General features: G+C 43.3%; 1 protein-coding gene across 1 annotated transcript; it reads left to right on the top strand.

Annotated features, from left to right (window-relative positions):
• Positions 1–11: 11 nt before the first annotated feature.
• Positions 12–27,752, top strand: fkbp1b (FKBP prolyl isomerase 1B). Its single transcript, XM_063222354.1, has 4 exons — positions 12–182; positions 2,214–2,261; positions 25,947–26,059; positions 26,796–27,752. Exons 1-4 carry the CDS (start codon positions 119–121, stop codon positions 26,922–26,924), a joined length of 354 nt encoding a protein of 117 aa, XP_063078424.1. The 5' UTR covers positions 12–118; the 3' UTR covers positions 26,925–27,752.
• Positions 27,753–27,981: the final 229 nt, after the last annotated feature.

The raw sequence follows: 27,981 nt of genomic DNA, 5'->3' as shown, positions 1-27,981 counted from the left end.
CGCCCTTCATACAGGCCGCAGCAACAGCAAGAGGCTTCTCGGGTGTTCGATATCGTACTGTAGCTGGGGTCCCCGGCCAGATCGGTACCTTGAGAACTAGCGTAGCCGGCTGTATTTTATGGTCAAGGACCAAGGCTTCGACAAAATGGGTGTGACAGTTGAAACAATATCTCCAGGAGATGGTAAGTTGCAACATGAAGCTAGTTTTCTCAGCGCCTATAGCCGGAGGCTTGAATGATTTGAGCTCGGGAGACGGAGGCAGGGGACCGTTGTACTGCAAGCTCATGTCTGTGGCCAAAATCGATCCGCATGGCTGCATACTTTTGACCGGTGGTAACACATTCGCTAGCAAATCGGCTAACACCAATGCACATTCAGCTATGATTGAATACTTTAAGTTTTGGTTTATGTCCCCTGCTGCTGAACGAGCTAACGTGACAGGTTCTTCTAATATTATAAGGGGCAGTGATAGGCAGTAGTAACACTACGCCCAACAAGAACACAGCACCCTCCGTAGCCTACAGACAACTGGCATCGTTATTACAAAGCCTGTTATGCATCTATAACCATGTGTAGCCGCAACATCACGTTTTGCGTTTGGTTGTAGAGGCGTATGTTGCAAATAGTGTGTATTTACAGATTTCATTCAATATTTACATACAAACATGACATACAAACACACATGCATAGTCGACACAACTATTCAGTTGCTACAAATGTATGGACGATTTGGGTTTGTAAACTAATCGAAGGCATAATTAAAAGCTTATAGTATCTTGAGCTGATGAATATTGTTGCTGTTTCAGGCAGCCAGCACGCGCGCGTGTGTGTGTGCGTGCGTGCGTGTGTGTGTTGTGTTCTGACTATGAAGTATGCACATAGATGACGTTTGGTCTTTTCATTCTTGGCCAGATAACCTTAACTTTTTTTTTTTTTTTTTTTAAGAAACTTGAACCCAATGCAGGCTATTAGTGCAAGGCAATGGCCATATGTCAATGCACAGTTACATGCATTTAGAAACTGCCTTCAGTTGCTATTTTCCCAACTGTGGTGTGATATGCAACAAACCGTCATTCATCTGCAAGCAGTTGTATTTTTGTGATCCATCTTTTGGCAGATTGCATGCCTAAACTGCTGGTGAAATAGGCAGCCCCTTAAATCAGTTTTTTGTCCTGCTCCCCATATGTCATATGACGAATACCCCTTTCACTCATGCTTATATCCAGGGTGCGATTTGTCGGAAAACCAGATGGGGGCATACGTTTCAGATTTCAAGCAATATCAATGGAATTACATTAAACTGTGATTAAAATTATGTGTAAAAAGTGGCAATATCAAAACCAGAAGGGGGGACAATCCCCCCCATCCCCCCCAACAAATCGCACCCTGCTTATATCTGTTCCTCCATCCCAATGTGACTAAACTCCATATCTTATTGCTACATTTACAAACTACATCCATCTCATACACCCTTGTGTGGGCTCGCAACGCGTACCCCTAGTGGTACATGTAGTCCTGGTTGGGAGACACTGCCTTAAATCATTCAACGTACATCGCTAAGGTCAAAATAGATAGTTATAACATGTTATGACTCTGTTTGCTTAATGAACTTGCAGCGTCTTGAGTGTTACACTATCCCACACCCCCCTCCTCTGGATACCGTAGCAGGCATTCCTTAAGATGCAATCCTGATGATTGAAAGAGCAGCAGGGCACTTTCTGACTCACTCAATGAGAGAAAGAGAGACAGACGGACAGAGAGAGAGAGAGAGAGAGAGAGAGAGAGACAGACAGACAGACAGAGAGAGAGAGAGAGAGAGAGACAGACAGACAGACAGACAGACAGACAGACAGAGAGAGAGAGAGAGATGAAATTATGTACTCAGACTTCCATCTTTATCATAGAGGCTTTCAAGCAATGGCCTCCTGTCTGGAGCCTGAAAGAGAATTGCAGACAGTAGTCTACTTCACGTGAAAAGCTTTTGTGCAATTGTGGCTGGCCAACACCACAGACAAGCCTTTGCCAACTCCTCTGCCATAGTAAACCACCATATGACTCAAGGGGCATGCTGAAACACTAATTTGTAATTTACAATAGTAAACTACATGCATTTGGCATCACCGGCACACTTTCAGACCGTTTCCAGACCTGTCATATTTCTATGTATGTGTTGCTTATTGTTGTTTTTGTCTTTTCTTTCATTTGTTTTACAGGAAGGACCTTTCCAAAGAAGGGACAGACGTGTGTCGTTCATTACATAGGTAGGCAAACACACCTGACATGTTCTGTGAAAGAAATCGTCATTCTTTTTCAAAACACCCTCTGGTAACAGCTTATTCAGCTCAACAAAAAGGTGAATGAACATTCGGTAACTATTTCAGCTCATGTGTGAAGACCATTTATTGAGGGACTGCAATTGTCTCCCTGAAACAAGTCAATGAGAGAAAATCTGATTCTATCAATCAGGGGGCGTTGGGCGTCTTTGAGAAGGATACAGCTGAGGGGGGCGGGGCTTAGTTGCCATTGGGGGGGACTCACTAATTCGACGCCCTTTCGGTACTTACCGCTTACGTCATACGACCCTAACCCTAAACCTAACCCTAACCTTAACCCTAAACCTAACCCTAACCTTAAATCGCTTGTTTGAAATGTTTGATTACCATGTGATGTACCACGTAAGTACCGAGAGGGCGTCAAACTAGTGGGTCCCCCATTGGGGGGCATTAGTCTATTTTTTAATACCAAGGGGGGCGTTGGCAGGCATATGGGGAGGTCAAGGGGGAGGTTTAAATGAGGTTGAGGGGGGCGTTTATTAAAAATAGGTTGAGAACTACTGTTCTAGTGCTACGTACATATGAGAAAGATACGTATACTTTTATCTCACTTCTAGCCAGGCCAACAAGGGAGTCTGATCTTCTTGCTAAAACAAGTATACGACAGGAACTCAGATTCCCCTGTGAAACAAAGCTGACATATGGTACACCTACATCACCTCAACAGCTATATATGAGTTGTGATATATATCTTTATTTGTGCAGAGGTTTTGTTTGAAGCAGCAGCTTACGAGTCTCCCAGGGAGCCGAGTGGAGTCAGACAGGAAACAGGATGTGGAATGGATAGCAGCATTCCGCATTCCGCCTCCCCAGTGCATTATTCTCGCCAGTCCAGTCCAGTCCGGTCCAGTTTAACCCAGTACACCCTCCCTACCCTACCCCACCCCACCCTCCACACTGCCAGGCTGCGCTGCACTTGTCCCTTTTTCCTGCATGCTGGCTGGGTAAATGTTTTGGAAACGACAGAAAAAGGACAAACATGGGGTGCATTTCTCGAATCCATAGTTGCTGGCTATCTTAGCTACTTTGTTGTTTGCAGTACAATTTCCCATTGGCAACTGCCCAAGTTGCTAACTGGCTAACACCTACGCTTTCGAGAAACACACCCCTTGTTACATCTCACCAGGGCTGGTAAATTTATTGGACAACTATTAGAAGTGACAACAGTGACCTGTTAATCGATTTTCAACGAGCGCACGGCTTTCTATCACTTTGACTATTACTGTTATATCAGTATTCTTTTTATACAATTTGTTCATACTCTGTGCATTCAGCTATGTGTGGTCATTAGGCACACTATAATGGGATCTCATCCTGCCCACTGCCAGTACAGTAAATGGAAGGTCAATTTGATTTGCAATTCTACCATCTTGTCATCTGATTGTAAATTGACATCAGTCAACATGAAAAAAGATACATTGACCAATTTGTATGCCATATCACCCAGCAATGCTTGCAACCTTTAACGCCTCAAGTCACCATTGGAATGGCAATAACAAGGTATAATAGGCTAAGTATAATAGTAGGCTAAGAGTGTCTGTGTAGGATGTCTGTGATGTACTGTGATAATTAAGTTTTTTCATCAAAGTTGGCATGTACACTAAGCTGTTACGACCTATGTAAGATACCTAGTGCATTCACCACAGTAGTCTAGGTGTCTGTGGATATCTTAAAAAGCAGCAACATTCCTTAACAACAGGCGTCACCAACGTTGTGCCCGCGGGCGCCAAGTAGCCCTCCAGGAGCTTCTGAGGAGCCTACCAAGGATGTTAATAAACAGTCACTACTTCAAGATTTTAGTCACAGTTAATGCTTTTCTGAATATAATTATGAGGTTATTTCTTTATAGCCTATAAAGAATATTTCCTTATACCTTTTAAGCAAATTATCATTCAATCTAGTGTGATTTGGGAATGATGTCAAGACATCAATAAAGGGTTTTTTAACAAAAGTAGCCCTCGGGTAGCTTTCAGTAGCCCTCGGGTAGCATTCGGTAGCCCTTGGTAGCCTTCTGACCCAGAAAGGTTGGGGACCCCTGCTTTACAACATAGCCCTGTGATCCTGATGGCAACAATATGTTGCTTAAGTGGAAATGCAAAGTGCATTTAAAGCTTAGGTTGGTTGCTGGTATGTCCAGGACAGGAGCACATATCGTGTTTAACATTGTGCTTTCCCTCTGCTCTAAATACTGTATGTTGCAATACAAACACCTGTAAAACAATTTTCCAACAAAGACTCTATACATTGAGTTCATTGGTGTACATGAACATCTCTGTAGACTTGCTGCGCAAGCTTGGGAAATTGCATTGCTTTCAATAGTGTTTATGTTGTTGTGTAGACTTGACTTGGGTTTTTGTGTAGACCTGACTTGGGTATTTTTCTCTATTTAGTGAATTAATTTCTTTCTTCATTTGTTTACTTTTCGAAAGATTTTTTACAAAATATGTCAGCACAAAATCAGTCTAGGTTTATGCACTTTGGTGTTAATTTTTAAAGCATCACTATGAATACGTACAGTAACACATCTAGTGCTTCGGTACTAGTAGGCTATGTTTATCGCATGATGCAACAGAAGCAACGATGACATGTTGATAGTATCTGATGTATTTATTTTGTTAAGACGTTTTGGTGTGACGTCTCAGAGCAGGAATATCAAAACAATAGGTATAGCATTCACATAACATGATAAAAAGAGTGATGGTGCAATTTTGAAATAGCTCCCGTAACAATAACATAACTTTAGGTCTTAGCCATTTGCTGTTTAAACAATACTGTAAGTAGCCATGAAAAATCTGCCAACCCCGCCGCATTCTGCTTTGAAACCTACTTTACACAAGGAGATTATACCTGACCTCCACTGGGAATGTTGTGTTTTTTCGGTGCTGCAGTGTACAGCAGCAGTTGCTTTGCTTAAGCAAAAGCTCTCAGGCTATTTATCACAAAACTTAATACATGTAAGCCCAGGTCAAGATGATGATGGCAATAATGACGAAAATTAGGAATGATGATGATCAACATTATCCTTATTATTGTTATACATCAACAGTAGGGCTGTAATGATACACTCAACTCACCATTCAGTTCGTATCACGATCTTTGACCTATGGTGCACTGGGCGATTTTTGAAATGTATCTTTAAAAACATTTTTTTTAAAAAGCCTATGAATTATTATTCATAGGCAGAACAGGACACAAGTTGCTACTAGGTATTTACAAACTGTTTAAAAATGATGATGAGGAGAATTTGAAACCTGAAGCACTATCACATCATATTATGTGTTTGTTTTCTGCACTGATGGGTAACAGAACTTTGAAAAGGCGTAATAGCCTTCTTGCATCGCGATACAGTATTGTGACTCTGTCTCTGTGTAGCATCACGATTTCTCGGTTCGATACAATATCGGTACAGCCCTAATCAACAGTAATGTAATACACCTGAGTTGACAAAGGAACTCTCACAAATCACAAGTGATACTGTGCTGTGATGTGGTATCGCTCACTACAGCGAATCACTCTCCAAATCACAGTCCTTTGCTCTCTGCAAAAAGCTGCTGGTGTAGTATGTGAGGTGTATGTAGTACACACCCTGGGTGGGGAACCTAGGGCCCGGCGGGCCGTCTTATCTGGCCCCCGATATCATTTCAATGTTATGCCGTTTCACATGAAATATGACATCTTTTGTGAAGCAATCTTAGAAATGACATTTGCAATATAGTTGATTAATATTTTTAGAGGACCTAGTGAAGGTGGGGTCTGTTGTAAAGGTGGCCACCTTCAATATAGGCCCTTAAGTGCAGGGGTTTTTGTTCACTGTAAGGCCCTTGGAGGACTTAATAAAGTTTGAAGTGGCCCCTCGAATGCAAAAAGTTCCACACCCCTGATGTATGCAGTGGGGAAGCTGGAAAACGTTAACCCAGCCGGCCCTCCCCATTCCTCTGGAGCCTCCCATGTGCAGGCCCACTCTATCTGCACTGATAACGTGCATTAGCAGACAGATGCCTTGAGTCCTTGGAAGCACTTTCCTGTTTGTGTGTTGCAGCTGGACATTGATAATGAGAGAGGGTGGTGTTCCTCAGCTTGGCTGATTGTCTAAGTGGGCCAGTTGTTCTGAGAAAAATCAGGTGCTCTTGAGAAAAGGACATTAGAGACTGCAGTCGTTAATTTTCCCAAAATCTACGTACCGTGAAGGCCTAAACAATAGCCTCTTTGTCATGCTCTAAAACCCTGAGGCACACTGATTTAGGTGAGAAAGGTTAAAAATGCTGAGTGTGTGTGTGCGTGATAACAGCTGTTTGTTTCGATTACAAGCCAGTCTTCTTCAGGGCAAATGTGAGTTGGTACTTGGTCATGGTAATGATGGCATAGTGTAAGTCTGTACACTCTTGCATGACTGCAACTGCAGCCCTGCCTCTGGTCCACATAACATTGTAGTCAGTGGTCTTGGTAGCAACACCCATCCACTCTCATCTGTCCTTAACATAGATCCAAAACAAGGGCAGCTATCTCTCTCTTCAGGAAAACGTGACACACACTCCCCTTCCCCACCCAACACACACACACACACACACACACACACACACACACACACACACACACACACACACACACACACACACACACACACACACACACACACACACACACACACACACACACACACACACACACACACACACACACACACACACACACTTGCTGTGGTCATTTCCCTCAGCTCCAATTTTAGTGGTGCAGCAGACTATATAAAGCCTGAACCAGGCCGGGCTGTGTTAGCTCCACTACTGAACTGACCCTAATAGCAGCGGAGTGGCTAGCCTAGCACTCATTCACTCAGCAACACCAGTGGCCTGTTCCAATTTACGTACTTACCGCCCTTTCCGCACGGTGTTTGGGTACATAGATAGGGCATTCCATTTCAAATCACGGCGAAATCAAGTGTGCTGCAAGTGCCCGGATGATGCCCTCAAAATGGCTATTTTTCGAAGTGTGGAGTGAAATGCACTTTTTCACATTCAATAGCCACCGTGTTTGTTACGTACAGTAGTTAAATGTCAGATCTGTCAAACTGTTGATTATCCATAATAGCAGGGCAGTTTTGTTTTGATAGACAACAGTCATGTGTGTTAAGAAAAAAAATGCTAGCACAACGAAGTGGTTGAATTGTATTTTTGTGGTTTGTACTCTGTGACGACATACGGCAACTGTCATTTCAGACAGAACATGATTTGGAACGATACTTCACCCTCGAATTTTGCTACTCTCTGAGGGGGGGGAGTGCACTCAAGTTGACTCAACCTCAGTACACACAGTGCACAGTGTGGCGTTTGTAACAGGCCCACAGCACTTCAACACTCAAAACGTCACCGTACATTTGATAGGGGCTATAGTGATTCTCACAGACATTAGACAAGACTTGACAAAACAGGACAAAAACAAGACAAGACGATACATGCATGCTGAGACTGGACAGCTCATCTCTTTTTCAGTATGGCCACAGCTGAGGGGGTGAATGATTTCTTGAACCTGTTCTTGTGCGTCAGTATATCCGAACGAGGGCCCCACAAAATATAACAACACTAAAATAAAAAAATATCTTTCAATCCTGCTAAGCATAATGGTCTTGGCCCTGCCTGACCTCTCAATGGCCAGGCAGCTTGTGCTTTCCCGCCAGTCCTATTTGTGGCCAGTCCCCATATCTGGCCCTTCTCTGCTGCTGCTGCTGTCAACTCTATAAATAACAATGGCAACCCCCCCACCCGCCCTCTCTCTCTCTCTCTCTCTCTCACACACACACACACACACACACACACACACACACACACACACACACACACACACACACACACACACACACACACACACACACACACACACACACGTCTTTTGTCTCTCTCTCTCTCACACACACACACACACACACACACACACACACACACACACACACACACACACACACACACACACACACACGCACAGCCAGTTCTATTGTGGTTAATGGTAGTGATCTCCTTGTCTTCCACCAAACACTCTGACGGCATTGTGGGTGCCAGGGGGTGTGAGTCGGTGTCACGTTCATTGACGTCCAACTGCAGGCAGGGCACCATGCCAATAACTGACTGACACACACGCACGCACGCACACACACACACACACACACACACACACACACACACACACACACACACACACACACACACACACACACACACACACACACACACACACACGGGGGGGCTCTTTATTTTAGAGGTATGACGTTCATTATGTCTAACTGTTATAGTAAAACTGAAGTTTTTCTTTTACCTTTTTTTCTGTTTATTTTTTCTTTTACTTTCTTTATTTGTTGAAAATAATGGACAAAATCTGATCGCACGGATATTTTGTGCCCCGCTTACTTGAGAAACGCTCTCTTTGAACACCGTCTTCCAGAAGAGCCGTCTTCTGTTTGGCAGCAGCCGCGCCAAAGTGCAGTGTTTGTCAGCCTGTCATCAGTGTAGCCATTAAACCTTGTTCATGTCACGGTCGACGGTCCAGACACATTAATGATCGACTCAACATCACAGTGGTGTAGCCGTTGTGCATACTGGCGATTTGAGTTAATGGGGCACTCAGCAAAATGCACATTGTGGAGTGGAAAGGGGAAGAGGGAGAAGATAAATGGAAGAAAGGAATGAGTCTGGCAACCCATATAGAGGAAAAAGTGGAATCGGCACCATGCGCTACTCGCCATTAGTTTGCCCAGTGTTCACTGTAGCCTGAGAGTTTGAGGTCTCAGTTTTCAGAGTTGTGTCAGGGTTGCCAGGGTTGTGTCAGGGGTGCCAGATACATTACATAATATGTTTTATTTCATTTTCAATGTTTTACATGAAATATTGACAGATAAATGGCAAATTATGAAATGTGTTGCGAAATGTATGCCAAAAATGCCACATTTCATGTCACAAACCTGTCTGTTACATTACAAAATGTTTCAAGTTGGGTACACTTGCAAATTAAATTCTTTATGCTGCCTTCAAAACATAATACTTATTAGTAAAAGGGTGTGCAGTCAACTTTTTACCTTCGATTTCAGAGTTGAAACAAAGGTAAACCTCAAGTTGAGTTAGCTTGTTTTTTTAAGCTGTAGGAGGTGTACTTTTATCTGCAAGTGTATTCAACTTGGTTTGAAATGTTTCACAGTTCATGATCAGTGTAAAGTTCACACAGCACTGCACCATGCTTCAGCACCATTGCTGCAGAGGAGGGTTAAATTTAGCGGAGAGAGAGGGGCTAACTACGTGAATAGAATTAAGTGGTCGTTGAACTACAGTATGTATTTTTAGAGAGCAGACACGCAAGCATGAGCGTCAATCGGACACTCAGTAGTTACTCAGTAGTTTTCGGTTTGGAAGTGGAATTGCCTCTCATTTAAAGTGCTATGAAAAACTGCTATGGCTAACTTTGTAACTGTGGACATAGCCTGTGAATGCAGTGAAGTAAATTAACAAAATTATGAGCCACTGAAACTGTTCTGGAATTATTTAAAGGGACACTGTGCAGGAAATGTTCAAAAAAGGTACTGCAACTATGCTGCTCATTGAAACTGGGCTGCCTATTGCCAAATTTGATCTTTACATGAAAGTTTACTAAGTAATAAACACATATTTTCTAGTAAGATCCAAGTACAGTCATTTTTGCAGCTAAAAATGGCTATTTTTGGAAATTCAAAATGGCGGACCATGGAGAAGATCCCCCTTTTCATGTATGAAAAGTGAAAATTTTCCAGTCATAATGAATACTTAGAATTTGATGGTGGTGGTAAGTATTCATGAAAAAGGTAACATTAGTGAATGGGCAGCATGAATTCTGGAAATAAATAACAAAAAATCTCACACAGTGTCCCTTTAAGGTGGTAAAGCCTTATTTTAAACACCTGAGGGGTATACTAAGAAGCTGGTTCAGGAGTAAACCAAGAGGTAAATCATCTAATAGAAAATCATGTAATAGTAAACCAGTTTAAGTTAAGAGGTAAATCATCTAATACAGCAGTTCCCAAACTTTTTTCCCTGCGCACCCCCTTGTACATGTCAATGTGGTCTGCGCACCCCCTGAGCTAATATTTTGGTGCGCTGATGGCAACACAACCATGGATTCACTGCGCATTCACTGCACATTATGCATATTCATTTTGGGGAATCCTCTTTTCCAATAGTCTAGGAGTTTAACTACACTTCAGATGGACCCTTCCAGCATACAAGTCTAAATACAATTAAAAATGACTTAATGTTCATCAACGCTGGATAAAAACTCACATATCCACCATTGCTCTATTCAGCTCACGCACCCCCTTATGCCAAGCCAGTTTGGGAAACCCTGATCTAATAGAAGAGCCTGGAGTCCTGATTTTTTATTAGATGATTTACCTCTTAACTTAACCTGGTTTCCTCCTGAAGCCGCTTCTTAGTATAGATAGGCCTCTGGTCCATCATCACCCTCAGCAGCTTGTATGAGCCTGTCTGCAAATAACATCATTTCAGTGTTTTTACTTTGTTGCAGTCTGTGCTGATACGAAGAGCTGGGCTACTAATGTACTGTAAAATGGACTGCTGAAACTCACCATAGCCAGACCTTTAGTTGGTCATAATAACTTTGAAACATCAGGCATGCATTCGAGGCAAGGCAATTTGTGACTGCTTGCATTTTTCACTTTTGTTAGTGCAAAGTAAATAATTAATTTCTGAAAGCTGTAAGCTTACAGCTTTAGTAGCTCCTGGTGGGAACGTACGTACATTTGAAATAAAAAAATGGCTTTGTCCCCAGCAGTGTTATTGAATTACCCAAACCACAGCTGCCAATGTCTCCAACTGCACATGATCATCCACACACACACACACACACACACACACACACACACACACACACACACACACACACACACACACACACACACACACACACACACACACACACACACACACACACACACACACACACATCGGCATGACTATCACTATCGCCGTCGCATCATTTTTGACCTACTGTCTCACATCACAGGTGCACTGAAAGGGCAGGCAGGGCAGGCAGATGCTGACACACACACGGTCACACACACGCGCACACACACACACACACACACACACACACACACACACACACACACACACACACACACACACACACACACACACACACACACACACACACACACACACACACACACACACACACACAGACGCACACACATTTAGTGCGCGCTAAAAGCAGCATAGTGTGCTAAGATGTCTATGGGAGGCTGCCATGGTTCCAGATTGCCTTCGTGTGCTAGCTCTAGCTAGGTGTCTGATTACATCAGAGCAAGCAGGGCTAGCGAGCTCTTAGGGTGGGGGATGAAGAAGAGCTGGCTTTCTAGCATGCTGGCTGGATGGTGAGATTGACAGGGGAGCAAGACAGATACAGTAAACGTCAGGCTAAAAATAGTCGACGACTAGCCCGCTCACCTCGTCGCAGACTCGACTAGACTGGACTCGGCTCTCTGCCACACCTCCTCGTTCACCTCCTATTTCACCTCGTCTTTGCCCCTGGCTACCTCTACACGTGGAGTGGCTCATATCAGCCAAGCCACACTTGACTCCTTCTTCTCCACCTCCTCCAGACCCTCCTCCACCCCTACCTCCACAGTGAAAGTACCAGTGTTAATACTTAGTATAGGTTCTTAGTAAAAACGCCCCCTGGACCTCATCATAAGCGTCCCAACGCGCCCTTGACATCATCATAAGCCTGACTACGGCCCGCTTAGTATTACAAAATAACATGGATTAATGCACCTCAATGGCAACTAAGTTCCGCCCCTTCTCAGCTGTAACCTTCCCAACGCTCCCCTAGACTTCCCCAACGCCCCCTGGGGGGGCTGTACCGGCCCCGTTGAGAAACACTAGATAGAAAGTTTGAATCAAACTCCATTCCCCACTTTCCTCCTACTTCACCTCCACCTCCTCTTCCATGTTCTTCTCTTTCCCTATTCCCATTCTCTTCCCAGGAACGTGCACAGTTGAAAAAAAGGGGTGTCATTAATACAGAGTAAACTTATATATATTCAGATAGTGTATTTACAGCACTGTGGAGAGTGGAATTATACCAACAGTGGAGTCAAAAAGTCTGAAAGTCAAAAATTCTGTATAAATTCTGTCTGGAGTGAACCCACACTTGAGTCTTTCATCACCTCCTCTTTCACTCCCAGCTCCTTGCACCTCCTCCTGCTTCCTCATACCAGTCCTGCCACCCTCCTCTTCGCCGTCCTCCTCCTCCCAAGAGTGTGTAGTAATTTGCTACTCTCCAGGGGTGCATTTCTGAAAAGCGTAGTTGTTAGCAGTTAGCAGCTTCGGTAGTTGCCAATGGGAAATTGCATTGCAACCAACAAAGTAGCTAGCATAGTTAGCAACTAGGCATTCCAGAAATGCACCCCAGTAGAGAGGGGGACAGTGGGAGAGGATGAATAGAGAACAACACGGCTCACTGGGAGGATGGCACAGCACGGTGACTTCAATTATTCATGGAGAACTCATTTAGATGGAGGGAGTGCGTTGCGTTGGGGAGAATGACTGCAGGCCAGGGGGAGATGTGGATGAGCACAGGGCAGGGGGATGGCCTGAGGTAGGAGGACCAAGTGACAGAGGAGGAAGAGAGATATACTGTAGGCAGGGCCGCTGACAGCGTTGGCTGGGCCCGGGACAAAGTCATCTGAAAGGGCCCCCTCACCCAATGCATGCAATGTAATGAGGACCCAATTCTGGTCCCCCCTTCACCCTGAGCCCAGGACAACTGACCCCTCAGTTCCCCCTTGTCTGCTTCCCTGACTGTAGGGGTGGGTGTTGGCAAAGGGTTCACCATTCAGTGCGCATCATGATACCCATGCCACGATGAAATTCTATCACGATGCATTGCGATTCATGTACTATCGCACTGCAACTGCATTGCGATATTTACTTCAGTAAATGTGTAAAAATAGAGCTTATTTGACAGTTGCTGTGAAGCTTTCAAGTCAATTTTCCTTCTTTTCATTTTAATTTTTTTCATTTCATTCATTTTTTTGCATCTTAGCATCTGGAAGAGCTTATATTACAACCGAAATATTACCCACTCTCTACTGAACAAAATGAACTAGTGGCAAATTCATCTTTATTAATATCAAATAATGGATTGTCATTAATTGTATACAGTATGTCGATAAAATAAGAATTGCGTTACACTGTGTCATGAATCGGTGCAGTGTATCGTGAAAATAAGTATTGTGATGCATTGCCATGACGATTTTTTTGCACTCCCCTACTGTACTACTTAAGCCGTGGGGGAATGAGAGGAGGAAAATTTGCGCTGCCCCTGAGGGTTGCAAGCTCTTTGGTTATCCTGGCAAAACACCTCAGGGGTTCGGTTGAACAAGTGTTTGCAGGTGCAACATTTGGATCACTATCAGCCACGGCAGCAACAGACAGCGTTACGTTTGTAATCTTGTCCTTTTCCTTCAGTCTTTCTTTTTGTTCATTTGGGAAGCGTTTTAAGGGGACGAGAGAAGGATGAGCTGATTTCATTGACTGGCAATGACCAAACATGGTGCAAAAATAGCTACTGCAAATTTAATAACCGGGAACATGACATTTTTGTAATTGAATATCAAGACAATCGGATCTTTTTTTAGGGCTTTTTATTGCCTTTTTGGAGGAGAGACAGGAAATGAGTGGGTAGAGAGAGATAGGGAAGGATCGGCAAATGACCCGGGCCAGAATGGAATCTTGGTCGCCAGCTTAGTAACCCAGTGCCCTACCGTTAGGCCACGGCAGGGCCAAGACAACCAGATCTTAACAGACAATACGGGTGGATCTGTACAACACCCAATGCACCAAATTTGGTTCATATTACGCACTGCTGTACACACATTCAGTACATTGTGACTTGTACAATGACGACTCATACAGGCAAAGACTCACTCAGAGAAAGAAATGGAGGTAGGCTAGGGAGGAAGTACAAGAGAGCATAAGATGCTGTAAAACACCACCAGCACATCTGTTTATCCTCTCACACATATTATTTAAAGGGACTGTGTGAGATTTGTAGTTGTTTATTTCCAGAATTCATGCTACCCATTCAATATTGTTACCTTTTTCATGAATACTTACCACCACCATCAAATTCTAAGTATTCATTATGACTGGAAAAATTGCATTTTTTATACATGAAAAGGGGGATCTTCTCCATGGTCCGCCATTTTGAATTTCCAGAAATAGCCATTTTTAGCTGCAAAAATGACTGTACTTGGGTCATACTAGAAAATAAAATAAAATTAAAATAAAATTACTTAGTAAACTTTCTTGTAAAGGTCAAATTTGGCAATAGGCAACACATTTCCAATGAGCAGCATAGTTGCAGTACCTTTCTTGACCATTTCCTGCACAGTGTCCCTTTAAACAGCTATACATATACTGTACTGACTGTAGCCCTCTCAGCAGGAGCGGATAACCACTGGGAGGACGGCGTTAATGTTCACTACGATCCTCACTGCTTCGATTGTCATTTCTGTTGTAATCATTGTACTGTACTGTATAGCGCACTGTAGCTCCTGTATGGCATATTTACTACTGAATGCTAGGTTGGATGTGTGTAGAGCGTAAACAATTTTCCCCCTGAAGACTGCTTCAGCTTGTGACTGGAGGTTAATCAGGGTAAGGGGCTTCTACTGTATGTAAGCACTAAGTCATGTAGGCTGATTAAATGATCAGTCATGCGGTTTTATTTATTTATTTATCTATTTTTCTTGATAGTTTTTGGGCTTTTATTCGGACAGGAAAGCTTGAGAATGTGACATGAAGCGAGTTGGAGAGAGAGAGATGGGGGAGGATAAGGAAATCGATCCAGGTCCCCGGCGTCACAGTATGGTGCCTTAGCCGTTCGAGCCACAGCCAAGGCCACTCATGTGGTTTCATGATGCAAAAACAACTACTTAGATTTCGCCAGTACAAAAGCGTTGGTAGGGAGGGACACACGCTGCACATTTTGTAATGAGATTCATTGAGTTGCACACGTTGGGAGTGTTGGCCGTAAGCTGTAAATCAGACTTATTGGTGCATGAAAGAGGATGAAGAGTACAGTACACCTTACCCAGCCAATTATAATCTGTTTATTTCGTCACACCACACAGTGTGATTTAATCTTCGTCCAAGTCAGTGGGGTAGGAAAGCACAATGTGCAGCACAAACAAAAATTGTGACATTTCGCACATTAGAGCGAAGTATCCAGAATGTTCCGTGGCACTTATGAGTGAGTGAGTCTTCTTTGAGATAAATGTACGTTTTCTGTTTGATTAGTACAATGTTATGTAATTAGGTGTGACATCTACAGATCGTGAGAGTTGGCTGGATTTGGGCAGCCTGTACCACATATCTTGTACCATATGATCCGAGGTCTGAGAGTACATTTAGAGTGTATCTTCAGTTGATGATTGAATACTCATCTTGGAAAACTCTTAGATCTGATTCTGGACTCCTGTAATTTGACTTTAAAAGATTCAGGGCTACAAAACACGGGCAGTGCTACAGCATGCTGCCGTAACAGACGGGGGTATCTTGCTGTAGGAAAGCATGTCTGGCTGCAGCTTTAGCCCAGACTGTACTTACGACATGCATGAGCATCTGGCCGTAGCTTTAACAGAACTTTTGCAGTACAGCTCTCAGGCATAACACACACGAGTGTCTCTGGTCGTCTGGCTGTAGCTGTAAAGGTGCACTGTGTAATATTTTTTTTGCTGTTTCTTTCCAGAAATCATGCTGCCCATTCACAAATGTTGCATTGCTCAGAAATACTTACTCAAGTATGATAGGTAGCAGGCTTCACTCAGGTTTCTTGATAACGTTTAAGGGTGCTGGCCCAAATAAAGACGTAGAATCAAGCGCCTTGCATCAATTGTTTTCTTTATTTTTGTGCAGAGATGCGTTTTGGCGTGTGCCTTTCTCAGTGTGCAACCTTTTCTTTGATTCACAAATACTTACTACCACCATCAAATTCTAAGTGTTCATTATGATGCGAAAATTGCACTTTTCATACCTGAAAAAGGGGGATCTTCCCCATGTCTCCCATTTTGAATTTACAAAAATAGACATTTTTAGCTGCAAAACTTTATGTCCTTTGGTCATACTAGTAAATTTGAGTGAGTTATTTAGTAAAGATTCATGAAAGGATCACATTTGGTAATAGGCAACACAATTTCAATCAGCAGCATAGTTGCAATACCTGCCCTGGCCACCATCCTACACGGTGCACCTTTAACACAACCAGTGTAGCAGCATGCATGCGTAACATGCACAAGTGTCAGGGTATGAAAGAGCATCTGGCTGCAGCTTTAATACAGACAGCACTACAGCATGCAGCAGCGTCGAGTTGTGACGTAACAGGCACCTGAGCGTCTAGCGCAGGGCTGTCAAACTCAAAGTCACAGTGGGCCAAAAAACAAAACTGAGATGAAGTCGCGGGCCAAATTCAATATTTATCCAAAATTGCACAAAAAATGTGCATGCAGTACCAATATGTCATACTTAAAGCTAGACAAATAACATTTTCATCCTATATTTATACTATTGTATATGCTTGTATTGTATATGCTTTGTGCTTTCGTATTATCGTATACTACTAGGTGATTCCCAAAATGTTGCCTTTCATGTCCTATTTTAAATAATAATACTGTATGTGGACCACATTGGAAATGATCTGGGTCTGCGGGCCAAATTTGGCTACCGGGCCTGAGGTTAAACATCCCTGGCAGGGAAACGTAATACCACTGGAGCACCTGGAACGGCAAATGAAAGCACCAAAGTTCTTCTAACTGAGTATCCTCACTTGACGGCCATCTTGGCGACACCTTCGGGGATCTATTTCGAATTAGCAAGACCAGACCCTCTGAAAGTGAATGGAGAAACGCAAGCTAAGGACTCTCGGCAGGGCTCTACATTGCCATACTTGCCATACTACCATTACGGACTGTCCCCATTCCTCCCTATGGGCGATTTGTCTTCACTAAAAAACGTCTCTGAAAGCATGTCTGGCTGTAACATTAACACAGTGTTACGGCCCAACACTGATATGGCCCTATGGGGCTAACACAGAACCAAACTTCACCTTAAAAGAGTACAAACACCTTCTTTAAAATGAACCCAACCAGTGGGATTTTATTGTTACAAGACATTAACCAAACATACAAAGTCCAAATGAACATAACAGACAAAATGCTAGGCTGGAGAGGCAACAGCCATTGTGTCAGTAGGAGCCTCTGGAGCACAGGTAGATTGGGGAGCCTTTTAACCCAGTCTTTATTGAAGGCACAGGTGTATCTCATCAGGCCACTCCCCCTGGTTGCTTCAGCTGATTGGAGGGACAGGCAACAAGACAACGAGACAAGCATGCAGCCGTAACACTTCCACCCTTAAAACAATGAATAAATAATTGCATATACTTACAGATCAAGATTAAGATAAATATGCAAAACATCACATGTATTCATTGTAAAACATTGTTAAAAATAGGGTTCAGCAAGGCTGCATAAAATCTTTCATACACACAAGAAAACATGAAGTTGCCCTACTCTCTCTGAACCTATAAAAAACTGAAAAGAAATGCTGCCTAACTAACGGATCTTCAACAGCTTACCCAGCTCGAGACACGAGTCCCCTCCTGGGATAGACCGTCACAAAATAAACAAACAACGTCTTCTATACATGGAGGGGGAAAAAAAAGGTGTTAAAATGTCAAGTTGGTTACAAGATGTTAAAACACATGGGCCAATTGAGGTGCTGCTAAAAGATATAAAACAAAGCAGCCAAACACCAGTAGCCGTACAAATGTGGGTGCCACTCCCACAACACAAAATGGCTACCACCATGAGGTTAATAAGACTGAAACAAACACACGTTACCCTTTTCATACCCACACCAACACAGTAACAGACAAAAATGGTGACCAACACTAAATGGAGTGCAGACACAAACGGGTCAACAAAAGTAGCTCCACTACACACAAACGACCCTACACAAATGTGACCTGCCACTGCCACAACACAAAAGGACACCACATACACACATTACTGGAAGGATCTAGGGAAGGGCTAACACAAAGTGACTAAACAAACTGGGAACACATCCACACGCAAAGATCCACAGATCTGTGGAGTGAATCCCATACACAAGTCACAAACACATAACAGCTGTACATTGGAAAATTTAACAGTGACACAAAAGTGACCAAACATAGACTGTCACTCTACCACACAAATCAGCCACAGGGTAGTTTCCCCTACCCCAAAACGTTGCCAGCTCACCCCTGAGCTGCAACCAACGTGACCTACGAAACATAGAGTGCAGCTACCACCATGTCACATCCATTACTGCTCAAAGGTCCAAACAGCTACAAACACTTAATACAAAACGTACAAACCTCATGGGTGGTTCAATCTCGGACTCGAGCCCCCATTTTGTTACGGCCCAACACTGATATGGCCCTATGGGGCTAACACAGAACCAAACTTCACCTTAAAAGAGTACAAACACCTTCTTTAAAATGAACCCAACCAGTGGGATTTTATTGTTACAAGACATTAACCAAACATACAAAGTCCAAATGAACATAACAGACAAAATGCTAGGCTGGAGAGGCAACAGCCATTGTGTCAGTAGGAGCCTCTGGAGCACAGGTAGATTGGGGAGCCTTTTAACCCAGTCTTGATTGAAGGCACAGGTGTATCTCATCAGGCCACTCCCCCTGGTTGCTTCAGCCGATTGGAGGGACAGGCAACAAGACAACGAGACAAGCATGCAGCCGTAACAACAGACAGTGCTACAGTACATCTTGCGGGCATAACAGGCATGAGTGTGTTGGCTTGGCTGTAGCTTTGATACAGAGAGTTGCACAGCTTGTAGGTGTAGCAGACACGAGCGTCTGGCTTTAGCAGGCAGTACTACAGTCCAGCTTGCAGGCTTACAGTAACAGGCGGGAGCGTCTGGCTTTAACATAGGCAGGCAGTGCTACAGTCCAGCTTGCAGGCTTACAGTAACAGGCGGGAGCGTCTGGTCTGAGCCCCCAGACGGACCTGCTGCGCTGCGTCTCGTCTGGGAATGTGGCTCTGCTAATCCCCTCTGTGTGGGTCAGGGTGCACTCGGCAGTGTAGGCTAGCGCAACAGGATGTGCACAGGCCATTGGGTGAAGCTACCTCATACACACACACGCGCACACACACACACACACACACACACACACACACACACACACACACACACACACACACACACACACACACACACACACAGCTCGTCTCAGTTACTAATCCAAGGCCCTTTTCACCTGTACGGCTGAGGATGGCATACAGTACATACTACTACCTTCACATACATACTGCACATGTATATACTGTGTACACACAAGCACACAAGTGTGTGTAGCAGTGTACACATTTGTGTCTAAACACACATGAAGTTAATGCACACAAGCATCCGTGCACGCATGTACGCGCACGCGCCCGCACACCATCCTCTCCACCGGTCATGTACCGACAACAAACAACCTTAAGCGTACCAGTCTTACCATTTAAGAATGATGCCTTAAAGAGTCAGGTAGAAAAATGAGATAAACAGGCGGAGAGAGAGAGAGAGAGAGAGAGAGAGAGAGAGAGATAGTAAACAAGCAGATGGTAATCTCTGCACTTTAAGACGAAAGACCTTTAAGCTGGACTCTATCCCAATGCGCTCATGTGCCATGGTGCTTTCCTAGAAGCCTGATGCCTCCTGAGTTCGGGGCGGGTTGAGTAGAGTAGGGTGGTGGTTTTCAAAGTGGGGGCGGGGGTACCCTTGGGGGCCGTGAGAGGGCACTGAGGGGGCCGCAGCACATTGGAAGGAAAAGTATTGCAAAACTAAATATTAATTGAATAAATTAAAAATAAACCAAAAAAATAAGCCAAAAAACAATATTCCCATTTTAAGATAGCTTCTATTTGACTCTTTGAACTGGCCTCATCAACACATACATCTATACATCGGTTCGCCATGTTTGTAAACACGATGTTGTGAGGAGGGCTGTTACGGTCAAGTTTGGGAACCCCTGGGGTAGGGAAGGGTAGGGGCTTTGGTGGTGGGTGTGTGGGGTAGGAGGGGTGGTGAATGGCAGGATCAGAGTACAGTTGGTGAGGCATGACTCGCTTCTCTGTGCTGTGCTCAGCATGTGCCCATGTCCGAGCAAGTGCAGAAAGGGCTTTCATTACGTCTCATTTGCATAAGCAAGGGACCTGTAAGTATTTTTTTCCCTTATGTCCGCAGACACTCGCTTTGTTAAGGCTGCACAGTGTAGAGTACAAGCAACCTTGTGGCTACAGATGTGTTTTTTGTATTAACATTGTTCATCGGATGTCCTACAACCACATTTTTTTTCGGGATGATATTACTGTACATAATACATACGCTTTGCCCTTGACCATGAGTTTATAGTATACAGTAGTGTTTCCCAACCAGGGGTACGTGTACCACTAGGGGTACGCGAGCACACCTCAGGGGGTACGTGACGCAATGGAATAATAACAAATACTGTACATGGAGTGTAACCACTTTGGAATAGCAGAATAGATATAGAACAGGGATGGGCAACTGGAGGCCTGGGGGCCACATGTGGCCCGCCTCCTCACTCAATGCGGCCCATAGACAAAACAATAGATCTAAAATAGAAAATAATGACCATATATTTTTTCAAACGGCTATTGAATAAATCTATTGTAATTATACTGTTGGCCAATAGAGTATTGAGCACTGAGTATTCTATTCCTTCCAAATAATATGGGCGGTCATGTGGCCCCCTGATGGTGGCGATGAAAAAACGTCCTCATCATAAAAGTTGAACATCCCTGATATAGAGCATTCATGAGAGGGGTACTCTTATATGACAACATGACTTAGGGGGTATGCAGGACAAAAAAGGTTGGGAAACACTGGTATACAGGTCCACCTTTCACATTGGCATGTGGCATGTGTGGTGCAATCTTCTCTTTTTCTCTCCTCTCCTTTCTTCTCTTCTCTTTTCCTCTCTTCTCTAGTGCCCTCCCTTTGTCTGGAAGTGTACAGTTTATGTAGCACAGGTCCACCTATCCATTTTTGCACAAGTGTCTTTGCAGTATTAGAACCCCTCTCTTCTCTTCTCTTCTCTTCTCTTCTCTTCTCTTCTCTTCTCTTCTCTTCTCTTCTCTTCTCTTCTCTTCTCTTCTCTTCTCTTCTCTTCTCTTCTCTTCTTCACTCCCTTTGTCTTCCCCCCTCCCCCCACTCTCTTGGTGCTGATGGAGGGCAGAGGTGACCTAGTTAGAACAACCTCCAGAGTAATCTAGAGAATTGGGCCAGTCTTTCAACATTTCACATTCCTTTTGTTCATCCGGATCTCACGAAGGCTCAGGAACAGCCACCGGTTTCTGATTCTCAAAAAAGCAAGCAAGGAAGAAAATCGAGAGAAGAAAAGAAAGGACCAGGGGTGGTGTTTTGCCTCTTTGGCCAGTTGAATTTCACAGTCAGGAGGTCTGTCTCACGTGCTTGTTTGCAGGCCCGTCAGACACAAAAGCAAATTTCCTGAGCACTTTTTTTGGGGGGGGATTGGGAAGCTAGGAACAATAGTCTGCACAGTGCAGCCCAAAGGCATATGAAGCTGCGTCATAAGAACGTGGTCTTGTGAGAGGAGCACATTTACTGTGTCAAACACGAGGAAAGTTGAAGGTACAGAATACTTTTTCAGTGTCAGTGCTCATAGCAAATGTTTTATTTTATTATTAATATTTTGGAGTAATCTCTTTTACGTCATCACACATGATGAACGTTATGAGCACTACCTCTCAGTGCTCAGCTTATTACAGTAATGTGCAAAATATATCATTTTGTAAAAATGATCCTTTTTTGCCTCATAGTCTAGTAACTAAGCTAGAACAACCCTACCAGTTGTTTTTTGCCTGCTGGGTTGGTCTACGGAGCCCGGGACAGATCAGATTATATTTTTTAGGGTTGTCAAGAAACCGTTCTCTCGGTTCGGAAAGTCTCCTCTCACTTTCTTAAGTCATGCACACGTGTAAAGGAAGTGTGCGCACCATTACCTAAATTGTTTGCTCGTCTTGTCAAAACCGGGCACTCACTGTAATGCAACCTTGCCCACGTTATACCTTGTGAGCACAATTTACTAAAACGTGCCCATGCTTTGAAATATGTGCCCACATTATATTGACTGCAAAGAATGAATCCTAATTATTATATCCCCGAAACGCAGAGCGTCGGGGATGTAATGGTTTTGCGTGCGCGTCCGCCGCCGCGTCCGCCGCCGCGTCCGCCGCCGCGTAAGGTCTTTTGTGTTAACGCGATAACTTTTGAACGGATGTTTGGATTTGTCCCAGATTTTTTGGGTGAATGCTCTAGGGCAGGTTCATGAACTGATTCGAGTTTGGAGGTCAACACTTTCAAGATGGCTGAATTCAAGATGGTCGAATTTTTGTTTGGCCCATAACTTCTGACCAGTCGGATGGATTTGTCCCACATTTGGTGTGTTAATGCTCTAGGGTAGGTTCATGAACTGATTTGAGTTTGGAGGTCAACACTTTCAAGATGGCTGAATTCAAGATGGCCGAATTTTTGTTTGGCCCATAACTTCTGACTGGGTGGATGGATTTCTCCCAGATTTGGTGTGTTAATGCTCTAGGGTAGGTTCATGAACTTATTCGAGTTTGGAGGCCAACACTTTCAAGATGGCTGAATTCAAGATGGCCGAATTTTTGTTTGGCTCATAACTTCTGACCAGTCAGATGGATTTGTCCCAGATTTGGTGTGTTAATGCTCTAGGGTAGGTTCATGAACTGATTTGAGTTTGGAGGTCAACAGTTTCAAAATGGCGGAATTTTTATTCTGACTGGGTGGATTGATTTGCCCGGTACTACCTTATTTTAACAGTTCACCATTTCAGTGAATCTACCATATTAGGTACAGTGTAACAATATTTAATACCATGTAATACTAGTGTAATACCAGTGTAACATTATGCAATACCAGGTACAGTGTAATAACCAGTGTACAATATTTAATACCATGTAATACTAGTGTAATACCAGTGTAACAATATGCAATACCATGTAATACCACTTACACAAAAATACATGATGTAGTACAAAATTGGTACATGGTGTTACACTGGTATAACATGGTATGAAATATTGTTACAATGGTTATTACACTGTACCTAATGTGGTATATTCACTGTAATAGTGAACCATTAAAACAGTGTTACCATTTGCCCCATTTTTTTGCTTCATTTTCACAATAGTCATTTGGTTTTAAGCCTATGCACGTCATTGATCTATGTATAGATATTAAATATATTTCTTTAATATTTTGTATTTATCATATACGTTTATGAAAAGGTGGACGGGAGTGGTAGGAATGATGGGGGACTGGAAGCGTTGCGTTTCGGGGATATACCTTAAGCAGTCGAAGGCGACTGCACAGGCAGTCTAGTTGTTCAATAACATTACAAGATTTTTTAAATCGTGGCCACATTTTAATAAATTGTGGGAACAAAGTGTGGGCACGACTTAAGTAACTCAAGCTCACGTTTTGGTTAAAGGTGAGTGCACTCTGTTCACATAAAAGTACGGTTTAAGAAATCGAGGGCACTCTTTGCAAAGTGACCTCTCATTTTGTTGGCAACCTCTATCATTTTTTTCATCCTTGAGCCTTTAAAGCAGTGGTTCTCAACCTTTTTTGAATGAACGTCCCCTGGGCCTCATCATAACTCTCCCAACACCCCCTTGACCTCATCATAATCCTGCCAACACCCCCTTTAAGTATTAAAAACTAAAACTGACTAATGGCACCCAATGGCAACGCATCACCGCCCCCTCTTAGCTGTATCCTTCTCGACGCCTCCATAGGGCTAAAGCCCCCCTGGGGGCCTGGAGAGCCCCGTTGAGAGACACTACTTTAAAGGTTCCGTAGTTTAGCCTCGCACTATTGGAGACAATAGCTGGCCCATGAGAATGCCACAGCTTTGATCCACAGCTTTGCCTATGGTGTGAGCCCAGACGATACATTTCATGTTATAGTCTGGCTTGCCAGGCTGTTGTGAAAGTATTGAATGCACAGCTTTCTCCCCCTTCAGCAGGTACAAAATGTTTTACTAGGCCCATATAAAGTTGTTTACTTGTCCTCTGTCTTCATTAGGGGTGGGTATTGGCAAAGGGTTCACGATTCGATGCGCATCACGATACACATGCCACGATGCGATTCTATCACGATGCATTGCGATTCATGTACTACTGTGATGCATTGCGATATTTACTTCAGTAAATGTGTAAAATACAGCTTATTTGTCAGTTGCTGTGTAGCTTTCATAAGTCAGTTAATTCTATTTAAGCATTTTATCATCTGGGAGAGAGCTTACATCACAACAGAAATATTACCTACTCTCTACTGAACAAAATCAACCCGTGGCAAATAGAATTTTATTGTTATCAAATAATCAATTGTCATGAATCCATGCAGTATATTGAGAAATAAGTATCACGATACCTTATCATGAATCGATGCATTGTATCGTGAAAGTAAGTATTGCGATGCATCGATTCGCCGATTATTTTGCACACCCCTAGTCTTCATAAAGTCTCCCTTTGCAGGAAATGACTTACCATCCTTTTGGTGGAAGGAAAATATGTCTACGTCTCTTGCAGCATTCTGATAGACCGGCTAGCCTGTATAAATTCAGCAGGGCTAGAGAACGTAAAATATGAATCAGATAAGTAAAGATGAAGTGATAAAGTAAAAACTGAATGCAAAAGACATTAAAGATGAAAGACTAAAAATGTACAGGATGTATCATTTTGTTATCAAGACACAACAAATAAGAGATTGCCCATTGAAGGATGAGAGCTTAAAGTGAAAGTGATTTTAAACAGATACAGAACAACGTTTGGTCTTGACATTTGGTCTGCAACATAAAAACGGTTGGCCTTGACATTTGGCCTGCCCTGCAATATAAAAATGTTTGGTTTTAGACTTCTTTATTTAGACAGGACAGTTGAAGATGGAGACAAGAAACCAGTGGGAGCGAGATATGGGGTGGGATTGGGGACTGATGACCCAGCCTGGATTTGAACCTCGGTTCCCATGGCCATGCAAGCCCTATGTGGAGGGCTCAGCACACCATAGTGCTCCCTCTATTCGGATTCTAATTCTAATGTGGAAATTAGACAAATTCATGTCTGGATTGATACAAAATAAACTTGACTGGTTCACACCAGACCATATGAGTATGAGATTTCCCAGGCTATAGGTGGACGCATTACCACCTCAGCGTGTATTATTTTTCCGTTATCCGCACACTGTCGTCAGTTATCTCTTACATACTGGGTTCTCAATTTTTGTTTTGCCCTGGCTGTGCGACCCTGGCTGCGCACAACTAAACCTCTGATTGTTGGAAACCGCTGTCGGTCAAAAAATTATCTTGCATGGTTGGCTGCCAGTGTCTTGCCCACCTCACAATTTTAAAAAAAACATGTATAGTATACTCTCTGGACTCAGCCATGCCTTTGTTTTGTTTTTGCAGGGATGCTTCAGAACGGTAAGAAGTTCGACTCCTCCCGAGACAGAAACAAGCCCTTCAAGTTCAAGATCGGACGGCAGGAGGTTATCAAGGGCTGGGAGGAAGGCGTGGCCCAGGTCTATCTGCTTTTCCTTTCTTTCTTCATTCCTTTCCTTTCTTTCTCCGTTCTTCCTGTCCCTATCATGACCTCACACAAAACACACCACAGGCAAGGCAGTAGCAGAAACCGTAGGCGGACTGTTTCCTGGTGTGTGTGTGTGTGTGTGTGTGTGTGTGTGTGTGTGTGTGTGTGTGTGTGTGTGTGTGTGTGTGTGTGTGTGTGTGTGTGTGTGTGTGTGTGTGTGTGTGTGTGTGTGTGTGTGTGTGTGTGTGTGTGTGTGTGTGTGTGTAAATTAACTTTCTTAATGCACACACACAGTCTGTTCAGTGATAAAACACAGGGATGGATTTTTCAGTTATAGAAAGGCAATATATTGTATTAGCGTAGGGGTACAAACATTTAATTCAGCAGCATTCAGCAGCTTAAGTTGAAATATGAATACTGTAATGTGACTTTTAAATTCTTCTTTTTATGTATATTGGGTCCAGAGCCTGTAATGAAGTTCATATACTGTATGCTGTATATTATATTAATATAATTCTATCCTAGTTTTTTAACTGCTAATGCACTAATATGTCATACCATAAGCATGATTATTACACTTAATGCCTTGGGCTGTCACCACTGTCTGACTCTCTCTCTCTCTCTCTCTCTCTCTCTCTCTCTCTCTCTCTCTCTCTCTCTCTCTCTCTCTCTCTCTCTCGCGCATTGTGTTGTTCTCCTGCACCCCACCCATTCATTCTCTTCCCCAGATGAGCCTCGGCCAGCGAGCAAAGATCACCTGCACCCCAGACATGGCGTACGGCGCCACAGGTCACCCCGGCGTCATCCCCCCCAACGCCACCCTCATCTTTGACGTGGAGCTCCTCAAGCTCGAGTGAGCTTCTCCCTCACCGTCTTGTCTTGTTTGTTTTGTTTTGTTTCTCTTGCTTTTTTCCACTTGTTCGTTACTGCCATTGCAGGGCCAAGGTTGTGGGGGTGAGGGGGGAGGTGGGTAGAGGACAAACAACTTAAGCCCCCAACCAGCCAACACCCCCTAGCCCCTCACCCCTATCCCATCCTCACTCCCGCCCCTTCCCAAAAAACAAACAAACAAACACAGAAGCAAAACTATGTACAAATCCTCTTCGTTGATTTGTAGCCTTTTAAAAATTAGGACACTGCTTTCATTGCCAACATCGTCATATACTAGGTGCTGCCTAAATTTTTTACACACCTCAACTGTAGTTTGGCTTCTTTTATTTATAATGTGTTTGGCAAAAAAAAATCAATGTTTTTTTTTTCTTTTTCATGTATTTGGTTGTGTTTTTTTAAATTATATGCAAATGATGCTAACCAGAAGAATTCTCACCATGATCTATTAAAAACATCTGTGTACCATTGCCTTACTATATTTGAAGTGAATGTAGGGTATGACGCTACAAAACAATATTCTGTTTTATAGGGGGCATTAACCACCACTCTTTGCATTGCCACTTTTGATAAACACTATGTCCTGCTGAAAGAGTTCCGATAATATTGCTATCGTTATCTATATAATGTATTTTATATATTTAAATATATATATATATATCCCACATCATACTCCATAAGTTGCATACTGAGTTCATGCCAGGAAGAAATCCTTTACTGTAAACATGGACAGTTTTTGGCTAAACGATGGTTTATTGATCAACTCTTAATAAAGAAAGATTCTTGGAACTTTGAAATGTGTATTTTTTTTTTACTGCCGTCATTGTGAACTGAATATGTTCTGCTGCAGCAGGATGTACAGTATTAATAAACAAATGCATGGCATCAGCACTGCTGAAATAGCACAGACTAGTGTTGGACAATGAGGGTTCTACAGCCCCCTAGAGATAACTTTAGAGAGCACTCAGAGGGGCGTGTTGAGAAGGATACAGCTGAGAGGGGAAACAATCAGTTGCCAATGGGGGG

The sequence above is a fragment of the Engraulis encrasicolus genome, chromosome 18, assembly GCF_034702125.1.
Source record: "Engraulis encrasicolus isolate BLACKSEA-1 chromosome 18, IST_EnEncr_1.0, whole genome shotgun sequence".
NCBI lineage: Eukaryota > Metazoa > Chordata > Actinopteri > Clupeiformes > Engraulidae > Engraulis > Engraulis encrasicolus.
Note: the sequence above shows the minus strand (reverse complement) of the source record. Positions and strands in the feature narration are given on the sequence as shown.

Bases quoted from the DNA above. Each gene is read 5' to 3' on its own strand.
- fkbp1b (XM_063222354.1), top strand. From the start codon at position 119: ATGGTCAAGGACCAAGGCTTCGACAAAATGGGTGTGACAGTTGAAACA. The intron at 183-2,213 runs GTAAGTTGCAAC...TTTGTTTTACAG, and splicing joins AACAATATCTCCAGGAGATG to GAAGGACCTTTCCAAAGAAG. The intron at 26,060-26,795 runs GTCTATCTGCTT...TCTCTTCCCCAG, and splicing joins GGGAGGAAGGCGTGGCCCAG to ATGAGCCTCGGCCAGCGAGC.